The sequence below is a fragment of the Toxorhynchites rutilus genome, chromosome 2 (assembly GCF_029784135.1).
Source record: "Toxorhynchites rutilus septentrionalis strain SRP chromosome 2, ASM2978413v1, whole genome shotgun sequence".
NCBI lineage: Eukaryota > Metazoa > Arthropoda > Insecta > Diptera > Culicidae > Toxorhynchites > Toxorhynchites rutilus.
In genome coordinates this window covers 199,000,610-199,025,926 of record NC_073745.1, presented here as the reverse complement: position 1 = coordinate 199,025,926, position 25,317 = coordinate 199,000,610, and the positions used below count along the sequence as shown (strand labels likewise).

The 25,317-nt window shown below is 38.3% G+C and overlaps 4 protein-coding genes and 2 long non-coding RNA genes across 6 annotated transcripts; 4 read left to right on the top strand and 2 right to left on the bottom strand.

The window, feature by feature from the left end:
• The first annotated feature begins 30 nt into the window (after positions 1-30).
• LOC129766591 (uncharacterized) lies at positions 31-549 on the top strand. The gene has a single exon (XM_055767165.1). The coding sequence runs from the start codon at positions 31-33 to the stop codon at positions 547-549; it is 519 nt and encodes a 172-aa protein (XP_055623140.1).
• Position 550: 1 nt separating this feature from the next.
• Positions 551-1,357, top strand: LOC129766590 (uncharacterized). The gene has a single exon (XM_055767164.1). It carries the CDS (start codon positions 551-553, stop codon positions 1,355-1,357), a length of 807 nt encoding a protein of 268 aa, XP_055623139.1.
• Positions 1,358-6,279: 4,922 nt separating this feature from the next.
• LOC129767942 (probable tRNA (uracil-O(2)-)-methyltransferase) lies at positions 6,280-8,447 on the bottom strand. Its single transcript, XM_055769253.1, has 2 exons — positions 7,797-8,447; positions 6,280-7,743 (listed from the first exon to the last, which is right to left on the bottom strand). The coding sequence occupies exons 1-2, from the start codon at positions 8,200-8,202 to the stop codon at positions 6,281-6,283; spliced, it is 1,869 nt and encodes a 622-aa protein (XP_055625228.1). The 5' UTR covers positions 8,203-8,447; the 3' UTR covers position 6,280.
• A 2,779-nt stretch (positions 8,448-11,226) lies between these two features.
• On the top strand, positions 11,227-14,168 carry LOC129767946 (uncharacterized). Its single transcript, XR_008741600.1, has 3 exons — positions 11,227-11,527; positions 11,592-12,883; positions 13,478-14,168. It is a non-coding gene; the product is annotated as an uncharacterized LOC129767946 (long non-coding RNA).
• A 37-nt stretch (positions 14,169-14,205) lies between these two features.
• Positions 14,206-15,845, bottom strand: LOC129767943 (probable tRNA (uracil-O(2)-)-methyltransferase). The gene is made up of 2 exons (XM_055769254.1): positions 15,194-15,845; positions 14,206-15,140 (listed from the first exon to the last, which is right to left on the bottom strand). Exons 1-2 carry the CDS (start codon positions 15,597-15,599, stop codon positions 14,221-14,223), a joined length of 1,326 nt encoding a protein of 441 aa, XP_055625229.1. The 5' UTR covers positions 15,600-15,845; the 3' UTR covers positions 14,206-14,220.
• Positions 15,846-18,623: 2,778 nt separating this feature from the next.
• On the top strand, positions 18,624-21,562 carry LOC129767945 (uncharacterized). The gene is made up of 3 exons (XR_008741599.1): positions 18,624-18,924; positions 18,989-20,280; positions 20,875-21,562. It is a non-coding gene; the product is annotated as an uncharacterized LOC129767945 (long non-coding RNA).
• The last annotated feature ends 3,755 nt before the right edge of the window (positions 21,563-25,317 follow it).

The following is a 25,317-nucleotide window of genomic DNA, read 5'->3' as shown; positions in this document are numbered from 1 at the left end:
CTAGCCCAGCGCGAATCATTTCCAGAAGAAATGTCCAATCTTATATCCGGGGAACGTATTCCTACATCGTCAGCATTGAAGTGGTTGCAACCGAAAGTCAGCAAGGAAGGTGTCATCCGAGTTGGTGGAAGACTCGGCAACGCCCCCGTGTCCGAAGATGTAAAGTTCCCAATTGTCCTCTCGTCGAAGCACCGGTTATCCGTCCTGCTAGCCAAGTACTACCACCATATGCTGCTCCATGCCGGTCCCCGGTTGATGCTTTCTTCGATTCGCCAGAAATTCTGGATCATCGGTGGCCGTAACTTAGTTCGCCGCACGTACCACCAATGTCACACGTGCTTCCGCAACAAACCCACCCTGGTGCAGCAGAGTATCGCCGACCTGCCTACAACAAGAGTGACTCCGACCAGACCATTTGCCGTATGCGGTATTGATTACTGCGGTCCCGTATATATCAAATCTCCGGTGCGTAACCGGACTCCTACTAAAGCGTACATCGCAATATTTGTATGCTTCGCTACACGTGCCGTCCATATCGCTTGTATCTGATATGTCAACACCGGCTTTTATGGCCGCTCTCCGCCGTTTCGTCGCCCGCCGTGGAAAGATGAAGGAAATCCACAGCGACAACGGCACCGCCTTCAAGGGCGCAGCAAACGAACTGCACAGACTCTACCCCATGTTAAAATCCAACCAAACCGAACGAAAGCAGATCCTCGACTGGTGTGCAGAGAACGAGATTATCTGGCGTTTCATCCCTCCGCGAGCACCACACTTTGGAGGGCTGTGGGAAGCAGCCGTTAAATCAGCTAAGCATCACCTGTTACGTGAAATCGGCAATGTAAACGTTGGCTACGAGGACATGTGCACTTTATTGGCCCAAATTGAAATGTGCCTGAATTCGAGGCCCCTGGTTCCAATTCCAACCGATCCTTCAGACCTGGAAGTCTTAACTCCAGGACATTTCCTGATTGGAGCCAGTTTCCAAGCCGTTCCGGAAAACAACTTGTGCGACATTCCGGATAATCGTCTGACGCACTTTGAGCTCGCTCAGAAGCGATTCCAACGAATCTGGTCCAGATGGGCACCAGAATACCTCCAGCAACTCCAGTCACGCGTTACAAGGTCCAAGCCACCAGTAACCATCAAACCAGGTGCCGTCGTGGTAATCAAAGACGACAATCTACCACCAATACAATGGCCGCTCGGAAGGATCACTAAGGTTCATCCAGGCAAAGACGGAGTGGTACGTGTCGTCACCCTGAAGACTGCATCATCCGAAGCAATCGTCAGACCTGTGGCGAAGATTGCGCTATTACCAACAGCAGAAAATCATCATCCGGATCCTGAAAAATGAGACCTGGTAGAGCACGCCAAAATTTGCTCGATGCCTTCGTGGGAACCAAGCAGGTAATTGCGGTTCCAATACGTATCTTTATCTTGTCAGGTCTACCTGGTCTTTTCAATCCCCAGATGACGATACCCTGGGCTACTTATAACAATCTACATCGAGTTCAATGCCCGGCGAACCATAACAAACCGATCGTTGCCGGCAAATCACGTGCTTCTGTTGCGTCTTCACAACAACTGAGACTAGTCTCGAATCTTTAAATATTTAGTTTAAAAACAACGACAACATTGTTAAGTAATAGAATTGAACTAGCTAAACCAGTTCAAGGTGGCCGGAATGTTGAAGTATGTCATGATTTTTTCCATTTTTTAAATATTGTAACTGCAAGGAGGCTATGAGAAATATATTCGCTTGGAAACCGACAGAAGTCAGAAGTCTTTTATTTTCCGGTGAAGAAGCCAGAAGAAAATCGAAAATTTGGAAATTCTTCGTTTTGTGACATCTCTCAAGTTTATGGAAAACCATCCAATACGCAGCCATCAAATCCATTCTCGACGGTGTGATTCACCACAACAAGAATTCTTTTGGGCCGTCGCATACTGACGGTGGAAAACCCTTCGATCAGGAACGGGTAAGCCCCATCAAGTAGCATAAAACCGACAATTTTGTTTATTCACTCCTCCATTCAAGTTGAAATGCACCTCATCAGACATTATGATTTTTTGCCAAAAGCCACGTTCATTTTTGGCCATTTCCCAAAATCAAGTCGACGTGGTAAGTCAGATGGGTTAAGTTGTTGAGCCATTTGAATTTTATACGGAAACATTTTCAAATCAACACGAATTATGCGTCGGAGAGTGGTTCGAGCGATGCCTGACTCTTGCGAACGATGGCGACCTGATGTCGATGGAGTCTCTGCAACACTGGCTCGAACGGCATCAATATTCTCGTCGAAACGTCTTGGTCGTTGTCTGGACAGATAACTGGCATTACCAACACTACCAGAAGGTATAAATTTGGCATATAATCGACGTATAGTGTTGTCTCCAGTCGATGTTTTAACTTTATTTTTATTTTTCCACGCACGTTTAGTTAACACAATTGAGAAGTTATTTTGAATGTACAGCTGAACAATTTCAGCGCGTTGTTTAGGTGTGTATTGTTCCATGGTTAAAATTGTACTGAAATGACGCTTCCAACGCGGTATGACATTTGTTAATCTGACATCTCTGTCAAAAGTTATGGGGTTGCCAGATGCTTCCACTTTAAATGACCCACCCTGTATTCATACCAGCAGAAAACTAAATGCTAAACTAAGTAAGGGTTCAATCACAGAACTCGCCTTTGATTGATATTCTAATTGGCCCTTACAATTTCCTTTTACTATAATTTTTCCATTACTTCTACCAAAAAACGTAATTTATTTTCAGACACAATTTTCGCTCAAGATTCTTGATTCACTTGCAAATAACATGTCTCACCGTTGAAAAATCACCCAAGGGGTGAGTAAAGGAAATCGGGGTTTTCGAAAAAAAAATTGATGCCAAATGTCTTAAAATTCCATGAAACGTCGAGATCTAGTGTCATCTCAAAAATTTGTTTTTGTCAAAAATCGGCCTCTGGAAGATTTTTTTTCGTAGTACAAGACGAAACGTATGGTTTTAAGTGCCAATAAAAATTATTATCTCGATTTTTCATCCGGACTTGCCACGAAATGTTGATTTGCACGATAACATACCATTTGCAAGATAATAGCTCATTCGAACTTCATTTATTAGTGTTGCAGACGTTAAAATTTGAGTTTTTTGAAAACCGAAAAATCACCGGAAAATGGGGTTTAAAAATTTTATTTTTGATGCCAAATGTCTTAAAACTGCATGGCACATCGAGATTTACAGTAATCTCGAACAATTTTTTTTTGTTAAAAATCGACTTTTCAGACGGAAAAACGTTCAAGCGCCAAAATAAAAAAAAATCGAGGTAGCAGTAAATCTCGACGAGTAATGCAGTTTTAAGACATTTGGCACTAACAATTTGTTTTTTAAAACCCCAATTTTAGGTGATCTTTCGTTTTTCAAAAAAAAAAATAATAATTTACGTCTGTGACACTAATAAATGAAGTTCAAATGAGCTAATATTTTGCAAAGGGTATACTATCGTGCAAATCAACATTTCGCAGCAAGTTCTGAATGAAAAATTGAGATAATCATTTTTATTGGTACCCAAAACCATACTTTTCGTTTCGTAGTCCAAAACAAACGTCCCAGAATGTTGAATTTCGAGATGACACTAGATCTCGACGTTTCATGCAATTTTAAGACATTTGGCATAAAAAAAATTCCTTTTTTTCGATTTCCTTCACTCCCCCCTAGGGTGGTTTTTCGATTTTCAAAAAACTCAAACTTTGACCGCTTTGCACCACTCTCCCTTAAGTCCGATTGAGAAAATATTTGGCATATGGTGTTTTTTCGAGGTGGTAAATATTTTTTATGAGGTAACTTTTTGAAATTGAAGATGACCATTTTCATTGGCACCGTAATATATATATTTCAAGGGATAGCAGCGTTAAAAATGAAAAATATAATATGACTACCCTTCCCTTAGCCTCTTTCTAGCTAAATAATCATATAGTTTGCACTCTCTGAGACTTCTGAATCAGCATCTCCTTCATTAGTTGAATATGAATCATTCGCTTTTAGTGATCCCCGATTTTTGAAATTAATTGTTCGTCAGCTAATCGAATACTTTTCAGCAGTTTGTTATTCGATACGATTAATCGCCACAAATAATCGATTAATAGATTAATCTTCACACTAAGCGAAATAATTAGTTAGACCAATATTTCTCATTTTTCCCCTAAACTCGTAAAAGAAGCTCAATTCGCGTTGACTGTATTGAATAATAATAATTGAATTTCAGGATAAAACTGCAGCGGTTGTACGTTTTGTATTCTCTGGGTTTGGATCGATTAATCGACGTAAATTATTCGTTCGCTTCGATTATTGGTTGCGCGGTATTCGTTCGATTAATAATCGCTTTCTGTGGGAAGTATTCGATTAATTGATTAATCGAACGTTTATCGGGGATCACAGAGGCAAAGAAGAAAATGCACTGAAAGTGTACATGATGATTTTGCTTGCGAGCTGATGTATCATGAAGTGCAAACCGAAGCAGAGTTGTCTCGTTTACTTTCGTGTCGGGATTTGTAGCACGTAACAACAAAAGAATGCCGCTGGGGGAAATGAATTCTGTAAGATCATATTTGAACAAACGCAAGCGATTTATTCAGTGAATGGATCAATTGATAAACACTGCGTATGGCTGTTGTTCAGACGTATCAGAGGATACGTCGTGGTGGAACTTACGATCGGAAGCTGAGGTTAAATGTATTAAGAACAATTAAGACAAGTCTGAAACTCTCAGACTACGACATCGCCAAAAACCATAACTCTAACCAAATTATCACCCAGTGAATCCGTATGCGAGAAGGTTATTGTAATTTCCGTGCCTACAAGCAACCAACAAGACGCTGAAGCAAAATCTGGTGACCAAAAAACGCAGTCGAAAGCTGGACAACAACATGCTGATAGATGATGAAACGTACACGAAAATGAATTTCTATAAGGTCACTGTCAGAGGAGATGTCTCCAGCAAATTTAAGTTTGTTTTCGCCGATGCCAGGAATTCTTTGATTTGGCTAGGAATTTGCAGTTGTGGACAGAAAACCAAGGTTCTCGTCCCAAACAAGACAATTGACTCGAAAATGTATAGGGAAGAGTGCCTGGAGAAACGTATTCTTTTGTTTTTTTAAGACTCACGAAGGTCCGATGAAGTGCTCAATCCTTCCAATCGCAGACATGAAGAGATATTGGATACTCTTTTAAAAACCATTTAATTTTTGAATTTTAAATTCCAGCGTGAAATTTGTGCTGTCATATGCAAGTGAAATATAGGGCACAACAGCAGAAGCTTTATGTATAAGTCCATTGTTTGCGAGTAGCATGTGCCTCCTTGCTACTACCCTGACCAGGTATTCCCCCCCGTCAGTTGTTTGGTCGCAGCCCAACCAAAATTCAACGCAGACGAACTAACGGGATATAACAGCTGATGAGACACCGGATCAACGTCTCCACACGTGTGATAGAATGGAAAGGGGCAAAAACAAAGGATTTGCCGTTCGCTCCTATTGGCTTTTCGGTCACCGCTGTGGTTATGTACCACTACGACTACGATCACAGCATTGATAGTAATCAGCATTCTGCCGAAGCTCGATCGCCAGAAAACATCGCAAATGATGGAGACTAATACATGCAGTGATAGAGCGCAGCTGTTGGAATGCTGCGGAGACATATCAGTCTGGATAGATCCACCACGGGATGACCATTGGAGTCACACAAAATAGCGCGTCGAATATTATGTTGTTTACGTTTTAAGAGTATATTGTAATGTTGTGAAATGTAATCGTGGAAATATATGTAATCAGTAGCAAAGTGAATTATACGTATTTATAACCAACTCTCGGTGTTATAGCTCAAAACGGAAGAAACTATTGTGCTGGTTTATGTTGTTCATTGTGTTGCCGTCGGGACTTTGTTTGTGCCGTGAAATTGTGATTGGGGAATGGATTTCCCCTCGATGTTGGGGGCCTATGATTGAGCTATCGAGTTTGAATTAAAACGGCTAGGCTCCCCAACATCCACCGATGCCTGAGATATATAATTCGAGCCTAGTGGCCGCACAACTGGATCTCAAATGCTCAACAGAAATCTCAACTAAGTACTGATACTAAAATGGCCTACAACGTTGAGATGGCGAAGTTCCTCTGAGAACGTAGTGTCATAGAAGAAGATACCGTCTCATTTGTTCATAGAACAATTACAATGGGATTATCATCATGTGACCAAGATAATTAGAACTAGTTCTCTGTTTTCAATGTTTAAATTTACAATCTTCTTCAGTGAGCGGACATCCGTTAGGATGGTTACTGAAGAACCAACAAAGTCTTTCTTTAAGATTATCAATTCTAGGATTCTTTTGCTTTTTCACTTTTTTCTTCAATTCAGCAGTAGTTTTACTACTCTCGCCAATTTTAGTAGGTATTCTCAACTGAACACAACCATCCTGTACTTGGAAGATCTGATGATTATTTTTCAGCAACGTTTGAAGGCCACCACATTCCGATTTCAAAAGGTTCAATTGATCAGCTGGAATAATTTTTACCAGCTCTCCAATAGCAACTGTTCCACCACCGTTCCAATTTTTGCCTGGAAACTCAACCATCACGCGCTCTTTCGAAATTAGAACCCCAAAAACTATTTTAACTATTCCATCTATAATGTTGCGATCAATTTTAGTACAATTCCTGACTTTCTCCACAGTTTCTCGTGGCTTAAAGTTTTCTGCCCAGTTTGTCATATTCCTACGGTCGGCACCAATTCTCGAGTCAACATACGATTGAATCTTACCACAGTATTCCTTGTAATCTTCCTCCCTGTGAACTCTTCCCATTCCCACTAAGCAAGTCCGCTTTGTGCTGGGTATCTTAAGTCGATCGATTGTCGTTTTAAAACCACATACTTCTGAAATTTGACTTACGTACTGCAGGAACCCATTATATTGACTAACACCAGCATTCTGACGTTGAAACTTGCTTCCATTGAACTCAAATGCACAACATGGTAGTAGAAAATATCGACAACGAAAGGTGCTTCTCGCCGCTATCACTGGGATCCAGGGCGACAGTTCATCCGAATGATTGCCAATAACCCAATCGATGTCAGTAAACATTGAACTTTCCGATGGCACAATAGACTCCTCTATGAGTTTGACATTTTGTGGATAGATGTCCCAGATTTTCCGTTTCCTCAGATCAATTCCCATTCCATCATGACCTTCTGATGTCAGGATGTAAACCAACAATCCGTTCCCACAACCTACATCGACAAACGATTGCCTGCGTTCGCATCCGGTATTCTCTCGTTCCTGCTTCCAGAGTAACAGTAAATAGGTAGCGATGGCCACATCCTCATAGACATACTTTCGCGGATCCGTAGTCTCTGGCCAATTCTTTACCATTTCTGTGGCATACTTGATTTTGAGTTTACTGTACAGAACATTATATTCCTCCAATTTTTTTATTAGATTCAGTGAGATGAGCTCACCGTTTGATTTTGTCGTATTTGATTCTTGCTGAAAATTGTCGATCCATTTCAACAATTTGTGGAAAAGAATTTCTCTCAGCCAGGTGGTAGATTTTTCATCAACGGTTTCTTGAGAATTGCATTTTATAGACAGCGTTTGTTCTGTGAGTTGAATTGTAAATGGAAATTTTGGTGTCAGATTATTTTCTTCCACTTGTAGGCAAATAAAGGACGAGGATTTTGATTCTATATCTAGAATGGAACTTGGTTAATTTGGGGGGACAATTCAGAGCACATCAACTTACTTATAACCGCTAGTACATCAAGGGTTCCAAATACGTTCAAATTTCTGGGCAGAAATCGATTCAACACAATGTATCCCTCACAGCTTTCGTGATTGCGTTCCTGTGGGTTTAAAATGATGTCCGCGGTTTTCTCGATATCTATATGGAATTGGTCACTCAAACTGGAAATTATTTCGTCATTAGAACTGCCTTCTAATGAACGAGCTTGGCATTTTTTTAAAAAAGATAAGGTATCCAGTGAATGAGCATCAACATGTTTCCGGTAAGCAAACGATAACAGTTTATCAACTCCAAATAACTTTCGGTTGACAACATGTGGTTTGAAGAGATAAATGCTTACGGCACGAAAATAATGCTCGTCCAAAATATCAGTCATGTTCTGTGAAATCAGTGTTTGATCAAACATTTTACGATACTATTTGCGAAATCAGGCGTGAGAAAACAATGTTTGCAACAACGATTTGTTTACATCTAAATATTTACACCAAGACGGGTCTATGGTACTAGGTGAGGCCGTTTCGTCACTAAGTTGGTTAGGGGAGCGGTATATGAAAACAGCACGGAAGAAAGTAGAAGGGGAATTATTTCCTTGTAGCGTGAAAGAGACAGACTGATCACCAGCGAGCTTCGGCAATAGCGTATTGTGTTTTGTTTACAAACAAAACACAGTAGACTTCCAAGATGGCTGAAGAGTGGTTTTAGCAAGTTGGCCCACCTTAGTATATACTTCTAGGCGCCTTGATTTACACCAAGACGGGTCTATGGTACTAGGTGAGGCCGTATCGTCACTAAGTTGATTAGGGGAGGGGTATATGAAAACAGTACGGAAGAAAGCAGAAGGGGAATTATTTCCTTGAAGCGTGAAAGAGACAGACTGATCACGAGCGAGCTTGGGCACAAGCGTATTGTGGTTTGTTTACAAACAAAACACAGTAGACTTCCAAGATGGCTGAAGAGTGGTTCTAGCAAGTTGGCCCACCTTAGGATATACTTCTACGCGCCTTGATTTACACTATTGGAAACTTCTACCAGGGATGCCAGATGCGAAGACATGTTTTTATTTTTAAGACATTTGACTTAAGGGGAGAGTCCAAACTGGAGGGCCAATAAACATAGAATTTTTATGATTTCCTATGTCGTTTAGAATTTAGTCATTTGTTAGAATCTCTTGCGGACTATGTTTGAAGGTATATTTGAAAAATGTTGGCACTAAAAATATGTTTTATTAAGGCGCTGGTAGTTGTGCGCGTAGGTGCTTTCTAAAAGAGGATAACTCGCTCGCGGAACAAATCGCGTTGACTGCATTTTTTTTGCTCTCCACTCACCCCCATCTCGAAGACACTCTTATTTGAGGACCCTAGAGATGGGCTCCAATTATTAAAAAAGGAGACAAATGAACATTTATAGCGAATTCGTTTTTAAAACTGAGTTAGTTCCAAACTGATTCTGTAATAAAAAAACGTTTTCAGGTTCACGAAGGCGGCGGTTTGTTGATGTGATATAGTCTGATTTGTTTATATTTGCGATGACAAATGTACAGTGTCGACGTCTGGTGGAGATATTTGAGATTGGGAGGTAATGTTTTTTCTATCAGATCAGAAGGGCCAAGTGCAGTGTAAAAATATAAAAGTTTGAATGAAAATTTCTACATCATATTGTTTGATTACCTAACACATATAGTCCTGACACTCACTTAACCATTTGTCGATACATTTCCTGTTTGTTCAACAAATGATAATATAAAATCACCATCAGATACAATTTTCGTTTAATTTGTTTTTGCAATTACGGAAAAAACCTCTTATTTCATCACATCAAATAAATATTCGATACGTTAATGTAAGTTTTCATTCATAATTTTGATTTTGAAAGCATGTTTGTTCCGCCTGAATATCCATCATTATTTTTGTCTCCCAATGAAAGCACACGAAGCTTAATCCCGTCTACGCAAATATACTCTTCAAAATCAGAATCCGAATTGGATTACGATTCCAATAAGGCCGAGGATATAGTAAACGTAGTGCGGTGCGATGCGATGCGATGCGGAGCGATGAATTGCTCGTCGATCCTGTTCCTTGCAAACAATACACAAATAACGAGATTGCAGCGATTACAAAATAAGGTTATGCGTTTGATTTTAAGATGTAGTAGATACCCAGCAAACATTAAATCGTATAATTTTGCACGTGCCAAGTCTTACAAGAAATCCGGAAAAATCATAATCGCATATAATATCAATCAAAGTATGTATCGTGTATATTTGAAATCGCATTAAATGTAAAAACTCGTTTTTGTATATCATTATCAAATTAAGTCGCAATTCGGTATAATAAACAACAGTTTTATGATGTACATTGTCATAAAATATATTTAATCCGCATCATATGCGTATATAACGCTGATGCAGTTTGTGTGTCGTATAAACGTATAATTTAAATCGATTCAGTACTGCAGTAAATCGTGTTGCATGCTGAAGAAAATCATGAAACAGTAAATCATATTAGATCTTAATAAAGAACATATTACATCATATTGAAATGTCAATGAAATGCGTTAACATTGACAAGTTTCATTTCATAACAACAATGTCTGAACACATTACAAAAATGGACTTCTGACATATTGAAATATTGCACAGTGAAAATGGTAATAAAAATAATTTAAAATTGAGATAGTATCATTGATATTCATTTATTTTTTATTATTCCAGTTCAATGATATTATATATTTGGTTTCTATGATGGGGAAATCAAAGATCCTTTTCTTAAATAATAAAATCGGCAATCAGCAATGACTGATCCTACTGCATAGAATGTATTAGGTTATATCATATCGAATCATATGTACGAGTTTTAACCGCTGTTGAACTAAATTTCAGATAGCCACGTGAGATAGCTGGTGAATGATAATCCAGACGACCGGAGTTCGAACCCACATTGAAGCAGTTTTAACCAAACATCAATTTGTGCCATTTTAAACATTTATATTCCACTCCCAACACAAGTAAATTAAATAATTATTATTTCTACATTGACATTGATGGCGATTCGTGAGGCTATAATAAACATTTTACGAAAATATTTTGCGCCATTTGTTGTCATTTTTTCTATGTCTGTAATAAATCGTATATGAGTATGGCAAAAGTCGTATTAGATGCGTTGACAATTCATGAATATATTCATATTAGATCGCAATTCAATTTCAACATAATCGCTATTATAGTCGGTCAAAGTTGCATATTCATCCAAACTAATTCGGTAAGCTTTTGCCATGTATCTATATGACCTCCACTTTTGCATGCATATGCCAGTTAGGCGCATTATATGCCAACCAAAATTTAGGGCATATGATGTTATATATACGCTTGTTATGCGATTTAATGTTTGCTGGGTACACTTCCTCTAATTTGATGTTGCACGCGCTACAGTGGTTATCTGCGAAGCAAAGAATTTATTACTTGTCAATGGTGTTCATCTTTAAAATTTTAAACGGTATGCTGCCTCGCTATTTGTGTGATCGAATTGAAAGAGGAAGTGATGTTCATAGATACAATACAAGAATCGCGAACGATGCTAGGACACCAAACTTTATGTTTACTAGATCGCAGAACTCGTTGTTATATAAAGGGATTAATTTCTACAATTCGATGCCCAGAGAAATAAAACGTGCGGCAACAATGGCAGAGTTTAAGAAAATGTGTATTTCACACATGAAATCTGTTTTGTGAACAGGTATTTTTCGTTAAATTATTTACTTATGTTTCCAATTGATTGAAATTACAAAATTTATTCACAGGTGTCATAAACTACCATGTTCGTACTGATGATGATGATGTTTTTCTTTTCATTTTTTTATTGCATATTTCAAGAAAAAAAAATAACTAGAGTTGTCTACGAAAGTTTGAACCTCGCGCGCGTTTGGTGGGCCTGAACTATGTTAATGATGAACACTGGCTGAAAAATGATACACAATGAATTTGTTGTAGGGTCTGTAGTGGAAGCTGGAAAGGGGATAGCTCATTCAGGATTCTTGAAAACTGTCTTTTTATCAGATAGTTATATCAAGTATTTCTGAATTGTGGCAGATCTCTTTTATGTTCTAAGCAGAAACTATCAGACATTGGGTTCAATTCCAAATCAGTCAAGGATCTTCCCGGGTTGGAAATTTTCTTGACATGCCTTGAAAAAAAATTGGGCCTGAAGTTGAGATTATGTCGAAACGAATTGGAACATTGTTTGTTTTTATTTTACAGTTTTTGCCTATTTACAATGTTTAATAGAAATTTATGCCTGCAACCGAGCCAGTTCACTTAGATTGTTGTTTTTTAAACCCTGGTTTCTTTATTGTTTCAAACATAAATATTATCTGTAAGATAAATCGGCCTGTTCAGACCTTTGTAGGGGTATGAGGTGGGCCATCATCATCATCATCTTATCTTAATTGGAGCTTATCGCGTGCTATAACATACTGATCACTTTAGATCGCGCGTTGCCGTTGCGTTGCAAGGATACCAGATATGACAACACATCTTCATTCTGTAAAAAGTTGAATTGTGAGATATTTAATTTAGTAATAAATTGTATGTATTCGGAGGCTATCTGGCGTAGTGGTAACATCCATACCTCTCACGCTGAAGGTTACGAGCTCAATTCTCACTCCCGACATTCTTCCAAAAATGGAAGTAAAAGTGACGAACCAACCAAAAAGCGTTGAAAGTCACTATAATACAGATAAAGAAAAAATGGAATGTATGCGATATTTTTCTCAAAAAACCTTCAATCGAACATCAAAATTGAAAGTGCAGCAAATGAAATATTTCTCTTTGACTCATTTGATGGCATTTGATTACTTTTTCTCAGGTATCTTATATTGTTTTTGATTCACTCAATCAACGGCAATCTTCATGTGCATATATTTTTCTGAACACTTTATGATAAGCCACGGTCAACGATATCGAAGATCGTTTTTTCCTGTGAACATTGTATTGTGCGTCTATCCCCTAACTGAACACGACGGTTAGAAATAGTCGCGCTTCAAACGGCCGTGAGAATAGTCGCGTTTGCTTTTGACGGATAAATATGTTATATGTGACAAATTATATTATCGTGTTTGCTTAAAGCCATGTTCTCACTGCAGCGGGGCGTCAACGTGGCGTGAGCGGGGCGTGTTCACTTCTCGCAACGATATTTTAATTCACTCACATTGCACCGTGCCAGCGGCGTGTCTTCGGCGTATTTTATACAAATTGTCAATGTGTGTTTTTGAATGAAAAAATGAAAATTGGTTTATTTTTAAATATTCCAGAATCGTTGGACGTATCCGGGACAAAAATCGGACGGTAAAAAAAACGCGAAAAATTAAAATTATGTCACTACTACAAACAAACATATACAAGAGAGAAGCGGAGAAGTACAAATATCGCCGGCGTGAAGTGTTTTAGTTTGCACGCCAGCCACACGCCAAAACAACGCTCACGACACGTCAGCCTGGTGTGAACACATCGGTAAGAACACACACGATTAATCGTAAGTATCACACGCCCCGCTCAAGCCACGCTGACGCCCCGCTGCAGTGAGAACAAGGCCTAATTTGAATGATTGATAACAGCATGCAAAATTCAATTCTTAAAAACGTTCATCACCGTAGGGTTAATATAAACGAAAAATATCTTTCTCATACAGCTACTACTACCTGGGATTATCCCAATTTACGTGAAGTGCAAACTAACCATTTGTTCCTGGAATGTATTTTATGAACGAGAAGGAATAATAAGACTTAGCAAACGACAGAGCACTTTTCGAAAGTTTGATGTAAACAAACGAATCTGGCTGATGAACCTGGTTCTATACTACATGCATATGAAAATACTTCGAAACCTTTCGAGGGAAACTATGCAGATACGCCAAGTTGACATCGAAATCAAAATTATGAATTAAGTTGTTTTCAATGAGAATAGAGAAATCATGCGCAACCGATGATACGCAATATACGAGTTATAGGACAGAAGTTAATGTTTGAAGAAGAATTTTGCCGGAACCAAAAATTTCGTGTCTGCTTTTTATGGCATTTATGTCATGGATCTTTTCAATTGTAAAGTGTGATTATATCCAGATAAATTATCAGTGTAGATGATGGATTTTGCTCGTATCCATTGTGATGCGAATATCATACAGTATTCGCGCTTCTTGGGAATAATTCCTATCTTCTGGTCGGATAACTGTCCGTTTCACTACGCAATTGAAGTTATTTTCAGTTTGACTGATACACATTTTAGAAAGAATGAGGTGTTCAACGCACACTTATCAAATTTATCTAAATGACTGCAATAAATTATTTACAAAATGCTGTTATATTTTTGGCGGTAAATTCAATTCATCGGTTATGTATTAAAAAAAGTACAAAAATGATAAGCGTTTTCTTTATTTTATTCATCAAATAAATCAAATTCTGTGATTAACTTTGAATGCATATCTCTCCGCTTTGTGCTGGGTATCTTAAGTCGATCGATTGTCGTTTTAAAACCACATACTTCTGAAATTTGACTTACGTACTGCAGGAACCCATTATATTGACTAACACCAGCATTCTGACGTTGAAACTTGCTTCCATTGAACTCAAATGCACAACATGGTAGTAGAAAATATCGACAACGAAAGGTGCTTCTCGCCGCTATCACTGGGATCCAGGGCGACAGTTCATCCGAATGATTGCCAATAACCCAATCGATGTCAGTAAACATTGAACTTTCCGATGGCACAATAGACTCCTCTATGAGTTTGACATTTTGTGGATAGATGTCCCAGATTTTCCGTTTCCTCAGATCAATTCCCATTCCATCATGACCTTCTGATGTCAGGATGTAAACCAACAATCCGTTCCCACAACCTACATCGACAAACGATTGCCTGCGTTCGCATCCGGTATTCTCTCGTTCCTGCTTCCAGAGTAACAGTAAATAGGTAGCGATGGCCACATCCTCATAGACATACTTTCGCGGATCCGTAGTCTCTGGCCAATTCTTTACCATTTCTGTGGCATACTTGATTTTGAGTTGACTGTACAGAACATTATATTCCTCCAATTTTTTTATTAGATTCAGTGAGATGAGCTCACCGTTTGATTTTGTCGTATTTGATTCTTGCTGAAAATTGTCGATCCATTTCAACAATTTGTGGAAAAGAATTTCTCTCAGCCAGGTGGTAGATTTTTCATCAACGGTTTCTTGAGAATTGCATTTTATAGACAGCGTTTGTTCTGTGAGTTGAATTGTAAATGGAAATTTTGGTGTCAGATTATTTTCTTCCACTTGTAGGCAAATAAAGGACGAGGATTTTGATTCTATATCTAGAATGGAACTTGGTTAATTTGGGGGGACAATTCAGAGCACATCAACTTACTTATAACCGCTAGTACATCAAGGGTTCCAAATACGTTCAAATTTCTGGGCAGAAATCGATTCAACACAATGTATCCCTCACAGCTTTCGTGATTGCGTTCCTGTGGGTTTAAAATGATGTCCGCGGTTTTCTCGATATCTATATGGAATTGGTCACTCAAACTGGAAATTATTTCGTCATTAGAACTGCCTTCTAATGAACGAGCTTGGCATTTTTTTAAAAAAGATAAGGTATCCAGTGAATGAGCATCAACATGTTTCCGGTAAGCAAACGATAACAGTTTATCAACTCCAAATAACTTTCGGTTGACAACATGTGGTTTGAAGAGATAAATGCTTACGGCACGAAAATAATGCTCGTCCAAAATATCAGTCATGTTCTGTGAAATCAGTGTTTGATCAAACATTTTACGATACTATTTGCGAAATCAGGCGTGAGAAAACAATGTTTGCAACAACGATTTGTTTACATCTAAATATTTACACCAAGACGGGTCTATGGTACTAGGTGAGGCCGTTTCGTCACTAAGTTGGTTAGGGGAGCGGTATATGAAAACAGCACGGAAGAAAGTAGAAGGGGAATTATTTCCTTGTAGCGTGAAAGAGACAGACTGATCACCAGCGAGCTTCGGCAATAGCGTATTGTGTTTTGTTTACAAACAAAACACAGTAGACTTCCAAGATGGCTGAAGAGTGGTTTTAGCAAGTTGGCCCACCTTAGTATATACTTCTAGGCGCCTTGATTTACACCAAGACGGGTCTATGGTACTAGGTGAGGCCGTATCGTCACTAAGTTGATTAGGGGAGGGGTATATGAAAACAGTACGGAAGAAAGCAGAAGGGGAATTATTTCCTTGAAGCGTGAAAGAGACAGACTGATCACGAGCGAGCTTGGGCACAAGCGTATTGTGGTTTGTTTACAAACAAAACACAGTAGACTTCCAAGATGGCTGAAGAGTGGTTCTAGCAAGTTGGCCCACCTTAGGATATACTTCTACGCGCCTTGATTTACACTATTGGAAACTTCTACCAGGGATGCCAGATGCGAAGACATGTTTTTATTTTTAAGACATTTGACTTAAGGGGAGAGTCCAAACTGGAGGGCCAATAAACATAGAATTTTTATGATTTCCTATGTCGTTTAGAATTTAGTCATTTGTTAGAATCTCTTGCGGACTATGTTTGAAGGTATATTTGAAAAATGTTGGCACTAAAAATATGTTTTATTAAGGCGCTGGTAGTTGTGCGCGTAGGTGCTTTCTAAAAGAGGATAACTCGCTCGCGGAACAAATCGCGTTGACTGCATTTTTTTTGCTCTCCACTCACCCCCATCTCGAAGACACTCTTATTTGAGGACCCTAGAGATGGGCTCCAATTATTAAAAAAGGAGACAAATGAACATTTATAGCGAATTCGTTTTTAAAACTGAGTTAGTTCCAAACTGATTCTGTAATAAAAAAACGTTTTCAGGTTCACGAAGGCGGCGGTTTGTTGATGTGATATAGTCTGATTTGTTTATATTTGCGATGACAAATGTACAGTGTCGACGTCTGGTGGAGATATTTGAGATTGGGAGGTAATGTTTTTTCTATCAGATCAGAAGGGCCAAGTGCAGTGTAAAAATATAAAAGTTTGAATGAAAATTTCTACATCATATTGTTTGATTACCTAACACATATAGTCCTGACACTCACTTAACCATTTGTCGATACATTTCCTGTTTGTTCAACAAATGATAATATAAAATCACCATCAGATACAATTTTCGTTTAATTTGTTTTTGCAATTACGGAAAAAACCTCTTATTTCATCACATCAAATAAATATTCGATACGTTAATGTAAGTTTTCATTCATAATTTTGATTTTGAAAGCATGTTTGTTCCGCCTGAATATCCATCATTATTTTTGTCTCCCAATGAAAGCACACGAAGCTTAATCCCGTCTACGCAAATATACTCTTCAAAATCAGAATCCGAATTGGATTACGATTCCAATAAGGCCGAGGATATAGTAAACGTAGTGCGGTGCGATGCGATGCGATGCGGAGCGATGAATTGCTCGTCGATCCTGTTCCTTGCAAACAATACACAAATAACGAGATTGCAGCGATTACAAAATAAGGTTATGCGTTTGATTTTAAGATGTAGTAGATACCCAGCAAACATTAAATCGTATAATTTTGCACGTGCCAAGTCTTACAAGAAATCCGGAAAAATCATAATCGCATATAATATCAATCAAAGTATGTATCGTGTATATTTGAAATCGCATTAAATGTAAAAACTCGTTTTTGTATATCATTATCAAATTAAGTCGCAATTCGGTATAATAAACAACAGTTTTATGATGTACATTGTCATAAAATATATTTAATCCGCATCATATGCGTATATAACGCTGATGCAGTTTGTGTGTCGTATAAACGTATAATTTAAATCGATTCAGTACTGCAGTAAATCGTGTTGCATGCTGAAGAAAATCATGAAACAGTAAATCATATTAGATCTTAATAAAGAACATATTACATCATATTGAAATGTCAATGAAATGCGTTAACATTGACAAGTTTCATTTCATAACAACAATGTCTGAACACATTACAAAAATGGACTTCTGACATATTGAAATATTGCACAGTGAAAATGGTAATAAAAATAATTTAAAATTGAGATAGTATCATTGATATTCATTTATTTTTTATTATTCCAGTTCAATGATATTATATATTTGGTTTCTATGATGGGGAAATCAAAGATCCTTTTCTTAAATAATAAAATCGGCAATCAGCAATGACTGATCCTACTGCATAGAATGTATTAGGTTATATCATATCGAATCATATGTACGAGTTTTAACCGCTGTTGAACTAAATTTCAGATAGCCACGTGAGATAGCTGGTGAATGATAATCCAGACGACCGGAGTTCGAACCCACATTGAAGCAGTTTTAACCAAACATCAATTTGTGCCATTTTAAACATTTATATTCCACTCCCAACACAAGTAAATTAAATAATTATTATTTCTACATTGACATTGATGGCGATTCGTGAGGCTATAATAAACATTTTACGAAAATATTTTGCGCCATTTGTTGTCATTTTTTCTATGTCTGTAATAAATCGTATATGAGTATGGCAAAAGTCGTATTAGATGCGTTGACAATTCATGAATATATTCATATTAGATCGCAATTCAATTTCAACATAATCGCTATTATAGTCGGTCAAAGTTGCATATTCATCCAAACTAATTCGGTAAGCTTTTGCCATGTATCTATATGACCTCCACTTTTGCATGCATATGCCAGTTAGGCGCATTATATGCCAACCAAAATTTAGGGCATATGATGTTATATATACGCTTGTTATGCGATTTAATGTTTGCTGGGTACACTTCCTCTAATTTGATGTTGCACGCGCTACAGTGGTTATCTGCGAAGCAAAGAATTTATTACTTGTCAATGGTGTTCATCTTTAAAATTTTAAACGGTATGCTGCCTCGCTATTTGTGTGATCGAATTGAAAGAGGAAGTGATGTTCATAGATACAATACAAGAATCGCGAACGATGCTAGGACACCAAACTTTATGTTTACTAGATCGCAGAACTCGTTGTTATATAAAGGGATTAATTTCTACAATTCGATGCCCAGAGAAATAAAACGTGCGGCAACAATGGCAGAGTTTAAGAAAATGTGTATTTCACACATGAAATCTGTTTTGTGAACAGGTATTTTTCGTTAAATTATTTACTTATGTTTCCAATTGATTGAAATTACAAAATTTATTCACAGGTGTCATAAACTACCATGTTCGTACTGATGATGATGATGTTTTTCTTTTCATTTTTTTATTGCATATTTCAAGAAAAAAAAATAACTAGAGTTGTCTACGAAAGTTTGAACCTCGCGCGCGTTTGGTGGGCCTGAACTATGTTAATGATGAACACTGGCTGAAAAATGATACACAATGAATTTGTTGTAGGGTCTGTAGTGGAAGCTGGAAAGGGGATAGCTCATTCAGGATTCTTGAAAACTGTCTTTTTATCAGATAGTTATATCAAGTATTTCTGAATTGTGGCAGATCTCTTTTATGTTCTAAGCAGAAACTATCAGACATTGGGTTCAATTCCAAATCAGTCAAGGATCTTCCCGGGTTGGAAATTTTCTTGACATGCCTTGAAAAAAAATTGGGCCTGAAGTTGAGATTATGTCGAAACGAATTGGAACATTGTTTGTTTTTATTTTACAGTTTTTGCCTATTTACAATGTTTAATAGAAATTTATGCCTGCAACCGAGCCAGTTCACTTAGATTGTTGTTTTTTAAACCCTGGTTTCTTTATTGTTTCAAACATAAATATTATCTGTAAGATAAATCGGCCTGTTCAGACCTTTGTAGGGGTATGAGGTGGGCCATCATCATCATCATCTTATCTTAATTGGAGCTTATCGCGTGCTATAACATACTGATCACTTTAGATCGCGCGTTGCCGTTGCGTTGCAAGGATACCAGATATGACAACACATCTTCATTCTGTAAAAAGTTGAATTGTGAGATATTTAATTTAGTAATAAATTGTATGTATTCGGAGGCTATCTGGCGTAGTGGTAACATCCATACCTCTCACGCTGAAGGTTACGAGCTCAATTCTCACTCCCGACATTCTTCCAAAAATGGAAGTAAAAGTGACGAACCAACCAAAAAGCGTTGAAAGTCACTATAATACAGATAAAGAAAAAATGGAATGTATGCGATATTTTTCTCAAAAAACCTTCAATCGAACATCAAAATTGAAAGTGCAGCAAATGAAATATTTCTCTTTGACTCATTTGATGGCATTTGATTACTTTTTCTCAGGTATCTTATATTGTTTTTGATTCACTCAATCAACGGCAATCTTCATGTGCATATATTTTTCTGAACACTTTATGATAAGCCACGGTCAACGATATCGAAGATCGTTTTTTCCTGTGAACATTGTATTGTGCGTCTATCCCCTAACTGAACACGACGGTTAGAAATAGTCGCGCTTCAAACGGCCGTGAGAATAGTCGCGTTTGCTTTTGACGGATAAATATGTTATATGTGACAAATTATATTATCGTGTTTGCTTAAAGCCATGTTCTCACTGCAGCGGGGCGTCAACGTGGCGTGAGCGGGGCGTGTTCACTTCTCGCAACGATATTTTAATTCACTCACATTGCACCGTGCCAGCGGCGTGTCTTCGGCGTATTTTATACAAATTGTCAATGTGTGTTTTTGAATGAAAAAATGAAAATTGGTTTATTTTTAAATATTCCAGAATCGTTGGACGTATCCGGGACAAAAATCGGACGGTAAAAAAAACGCGAAAAATTAAAATTATGTCACTACTACAAACAAACATATACAAGAGAGAAGCGGAGAAGTACAAATATCGCCGGCGTGAAGTGTTTTAGTTTGCACGCCAGCCACACGCCAAAACAACGCTCACGACACGTCAGCCTGGTGTGAACACATCGGTAAGAACACACACGATTAATCGTAAGTATCACACGCCCCGCTCAAGCCACGCTGACGCCCCGCTGCAGTGAGAACAAGGCCTAATTTGAATGATTGATAACAGCATGCAAAATTCAATTCTTAAAAACGTTCATCACCGTAGGGTTAATATAAACGAAAAATATCTTTCTCATACAGCTACTACTACCTGGGATTATCCCAATTTACGTGAAGTGCAAACTAACCATTTGTTCCTGGAATGTATTTTATGAACGAGAAGGAATAATAAGACTTAGCAAACGACAGAGCACTTTTCGAAAGTTTGATGTAAACAAACGAATCTGGCTGATGAACCTGGTTCTATACTACATGCATATGAAAATACTTCGAAACCTTTCGAGGGAAACTATGCAGATACGCCAAGTTGACATCGAAATCAAAATTATGAATTAAGTTGTTTTCAATGAGAATAGAGAAATCATGCGCAACCGATGATACGCAATATACGAGTTATAGGACAGAAGTTAATGTTTGAAGAAGAATTTTGCCGGAACCAAAAATTTCGTGTCTGCTTTTTATGGCATTTATGTCATGGATCTTTTCAATTGTAAAGTGTGATTATATCCAGATAAATTATCAGTGTAGATGATGGATTTTGCTCGTATCCATTGTGATGCGAATATCATACAGTATTCGCGCTTCTTGGGAATAATTCCTATCTTCTGGTCGGATAACTGTCCGTTTCACTACGCAATTGAAGTTATTTTCAGTTTGACTGATACACATTTTAGAAAGAATGAGGTGTTCAACGCACACTTATCAAATTTATCTAAATGACTGCAATAAATTATTTACAAAATGCTGTTATATTTTTGGCGGTAAATTCAATTCATCGGTTATGTATTAAAAAAAGTACAAAAATGATAAGCGTTTTCTTTATTTTATTCATCAAATAAATCAAATTCTGTGATTAACTTTGAATGCATATCTCTCGGTTGCACAAGTATGTAATTCGTCCTCTTTTCCCACGAAGCGTATAGCGCAGTGTCGCGCTTGTGTATTGTTCCCACCGTTCGAAGCAATTGGAAATTTCCTTAGTGGCAGGCGCTCCTGTTTTGTCTTTTTGTTCGAAATACAGTTTTTGCTCTTTATTTTTCACAATGTATGTGATGTAATCGCAACGGAATGTCAAAGTTAGATGGTAGTGATATTTCATATTTTCTTACTATTTAGTTTCTCTCGATATTTTCATAGCCGTAACTATCATGTCATGACTCCAGGAACTTCAAATTACGAAAACCTGCATCTTCACCAACAAACTTGCTCAGAATGTCATCCGTCTTCGGGAAAGCTATAAATATTTATTCTTACAAAAAAAATTATAGGAGGCTGTGTCCAAGATACGACCGCATTGTTGACGTAGAACTACGCTGTTATTTTATATAAGTCGCTTGTTTATACCTTCGGATATTATTCTATAGTGCTGTGGAATTTTAGAAACAACTGCTTAGTAGAATAATTTCTGAAACGGTTTTTGACGTAGAACTACGTCTTTCATTAAGGGTGTCAAATCAGAAAACAGGTCACGTTTTTATGAAATAAAGTTAACGTTAATAACTATTTTTGCCGCGAACGGATTTTGGCGATTTACATACTAAACGAATCGGAAATTTCGTAAGATTTGTTTAATATGCCATACAATAGAATCCCCTGGTTAGTAAATGGTTAAAATTCATGAAAACTTTAAGTGTTTCTATTTTCCCTTACAATTGTTCTGTCCATTTGAGTGCTTTCCCGAACAGAGATATCAATAACGAGCAACTTATCGACGACCAACGGAGGGGAAATCGTAGGATTTAAAGTGTCCGTGAACAAAGGAAAAGAAGAAGAATGAAGGGGAATACTTGCCTAGAGTATAAACAGTGGATCTCGCTGAGGCAAACTTTCATTCGGCATCGGAATGTTGAGTTATCCAGTTCACTTTGCTTTCGCTGCGCTTCGATCTAAGATTGGACCCCACCAGTGGTAATCCAACTTGGAAATCGTCGTTTGATTTTTCTGTTCGTTTTTCGCGTTATTCGTATCGTGTTTTTTTCTTTCCGCGTCATAAATTGGACGCTTCGCGTAGTGTGCGATGAGCAAGAAGAAGGGGAAGGCAGGCTCAAGCCCTGCAAAAAACGAACGCATTGCCAGGGGCAATAAAATTTCGAGGTAAGCATCATCTAATGATGCACGCGGTGTTGGTGCAGTGAAAAGCGCTCGCACTAAACCGAGCCTTCGCGAATGTGACACCGCATCGAACAACAGCGAAGAAGGCGATTTGGGCGCGTCGGTCGAAAATATAAACGCCGTTACCCAGGCAGCAACCAAAATCAAGCTCCCTCCGCTGGTGGTGAAGGCGGTCGCTTTTGACAAACTCATCAGCGAATTCGCATCGATGGGTGTTACAGCAGAGTACAAGCTGTGTGGCATAATGCAGTCTTTTTCCAAGCAGTTAACATTGTTTATTTTCCGTCTTCATAAGGGCTTCGTTGGTGCCTTTGAGAATGCATCAATGCATTAAACTGACGTTATGGCGAAGCAGACGTTAAGGTTGTGCACCGAAAAATTATTTGGGAATACCAAGCATCTTGAATGTCTTACTGGAATGTTATAAGTTATTTGGGTTCGCGTGCCAGTCGCAAAACTGCCTTCAACTAGGACTGCATTAGCGCTCATATTGATCATAATGAAGCATTGCTACTGTTTTCGAGGTTGTTATTAACAAAAAGAGTTTATTTCTCTTGTTTAGTCATCAAGAAAGTTCTGGAATTTTGTATGTGATTAGGTTTTGCTTGCCAGTAGCAAAACTTCCTCCACTAAGGGTGACAGCTGCGCTTCTCTCGAGCATGAAAAAGTAATGCAACTCTTTTCGAGGCCAGTAATATTAACAGAAGCGTTTCTTTTGAGAATAGCGCTAAATGATGAGAAATGTTTATATTGCTAGTAGTTTCAAGCCACCAATGTATGGCTCTGTATGCATGCTATGGTGAACGCTTGTTTGGCGCTTGGTTTACGCTTAGTTTGTACGAACGATATCTAGAGGTGCGATTCCTTTGAGGCAATACTAAATAACATGTAGCATGATATTTGATACTTGCAAGTGTTGTCATTGTTGTTGTTTACATGCGGTGCCAAAGATATATTGATGTAGTTATGAGATATGGAATAATGGTGCTGGTGCAACATGTATATAATCGATTGTAGCCGAGTCTATGTCAATTTCGAAAAAGGCCACCGGAATAGCCTTCGAGGTAAATTTTCAATGCATTGACATGAAATAAATTGCGACATACGATTGTTTTGCGAGGGCAAGAATGAATCATCAATCAATTATCGTCAACTGATTCTACAATGAAAAAATCATTTCAGAGATTATTCTACTAAGCAGTTGTTTCTAAAATTTCACAGCATTATAGAATAATATCCGAAGGTATGAACAAGCGACTTATATGAAACAACAGCGTAGTTCTACGTCAACAATGCTGTCGTATCTTGGACACAACCTGCTATAATTTTTTTCATTGTAGAATCAGTTGACGACAATTGATTGATGATTCATTGTTGCCCTCGCAGAACAATACACTAGCTAATCATATGTTGCAAATAATTTCGCTATTATGGTGGCCTTTTTCGCAATTGACATAGACTCGGCTACAGTCGATTATATACATGTTGCACCAGCGCCATTAGTCCACATCTCATAACTACATCAATATATCTTTGGCATCACGAGGAAACAACAACACATGCAAGTATCAAATATCATGACTCATGACTCGCGTCTTTCTCGACTCGAGGAATCCAGGATAGAATGGTCACTAGCCGGCGCAATCATCAGTTCGTGTAGAGTTGTCATGAGCGGTACAACCTTTGGCTCTTGTTGAATGATCAGTGGACTGCACAACCTTTGGCCCGTGTATCTGTAAAGAGTGTGTGTATGTATTGCCGCGACTAAGTAAAAGTTTATCGATCGGATAGGACTAAGTAAAAGTTTATCGATCGGATATGAAACGGGGACACAACGAAGGAAACATCATTAAACGTTGACATCGGCGTTTCTGAGGAACAGGTATAGATGAAGCAGAAGATCAGGATCACGGCTACCTAAGATATCCCGGACGGGGATATCCGATTGTCTGCCTTGTGCTCTTAGTGCTCTAGAGAGCTGAGAGCGAGCAGCATGGAACCGGATACACGACCAGACAACATGCTCGATGTCGTGGTAGCCATCGCCACAATCACAAAGATTGTTTGCTGCGAGCCCAATGCGATAGAGATGCGCGTTTAGGTTGTAGTGATTGGACATAAGCCGAGATATCACGCTAATGAAATCACGACCTACATTCAATCCCTTGAACCATGCCCTCGTCGAGACCTTAGGGATAATCGTGTGTAACCAACGACCGAACTCATCTCCACTCCACATGCGCTGCCAACTTACGAGCGTATACTGACGAGGAATGTGGAAAAATTCATTATAATCAATTTGCCTTTAATTAATTTGCGCTTTAGAGTGCCTTCTAAAGCGCCCACCTTAGCTAGCAAGTCCGCTTTGCTGGCATTTCTGTTTCAAATACGCAATGTGTATTCCCCAGGTAC

Coding starts and splice junctions, on each gene's coding strand:
- LOC129766591 (XM_055767165.1), top strand. CDS start 31: ATGTCCAATCTTATATCCGGGGAACGTATTCCTACATCGTCAGCATTG.
- LOC129766590 (XM_055767164.1), top strand. CDS start 551: ATGTCAACACCGGCTTTTATGGCCGCTCTCCGCCGTTTCGTCGCCCGC.
- LOC129767942 (XM_055769253.1), bottom strand. CDS start 8,202: ATGTTTGATCAAACACTGATTTCACAGAACATGACTGATATTTTGGAC. Junction 7,744..7,796: donor TGATGTACTAGCGGTTATAA/GTAAGTTGATGT, acceptor GTTCCATTCTAG/ATATAGAATCAAAATCCTCG.
- LOC129767943 (XM_055769254.1), bottom strand. CDS start 15,599: ATGTTTGATCAAACACTGATTTCACAGAACATGACTGATATTTTGGAC. Junction 15,141..15,193: donor TGATGTACTAGCGGTTATAA/GTAAGTTGATGT, acceptor GTTCCATTCTAG/ATATAGAATCAAAATCCTCG.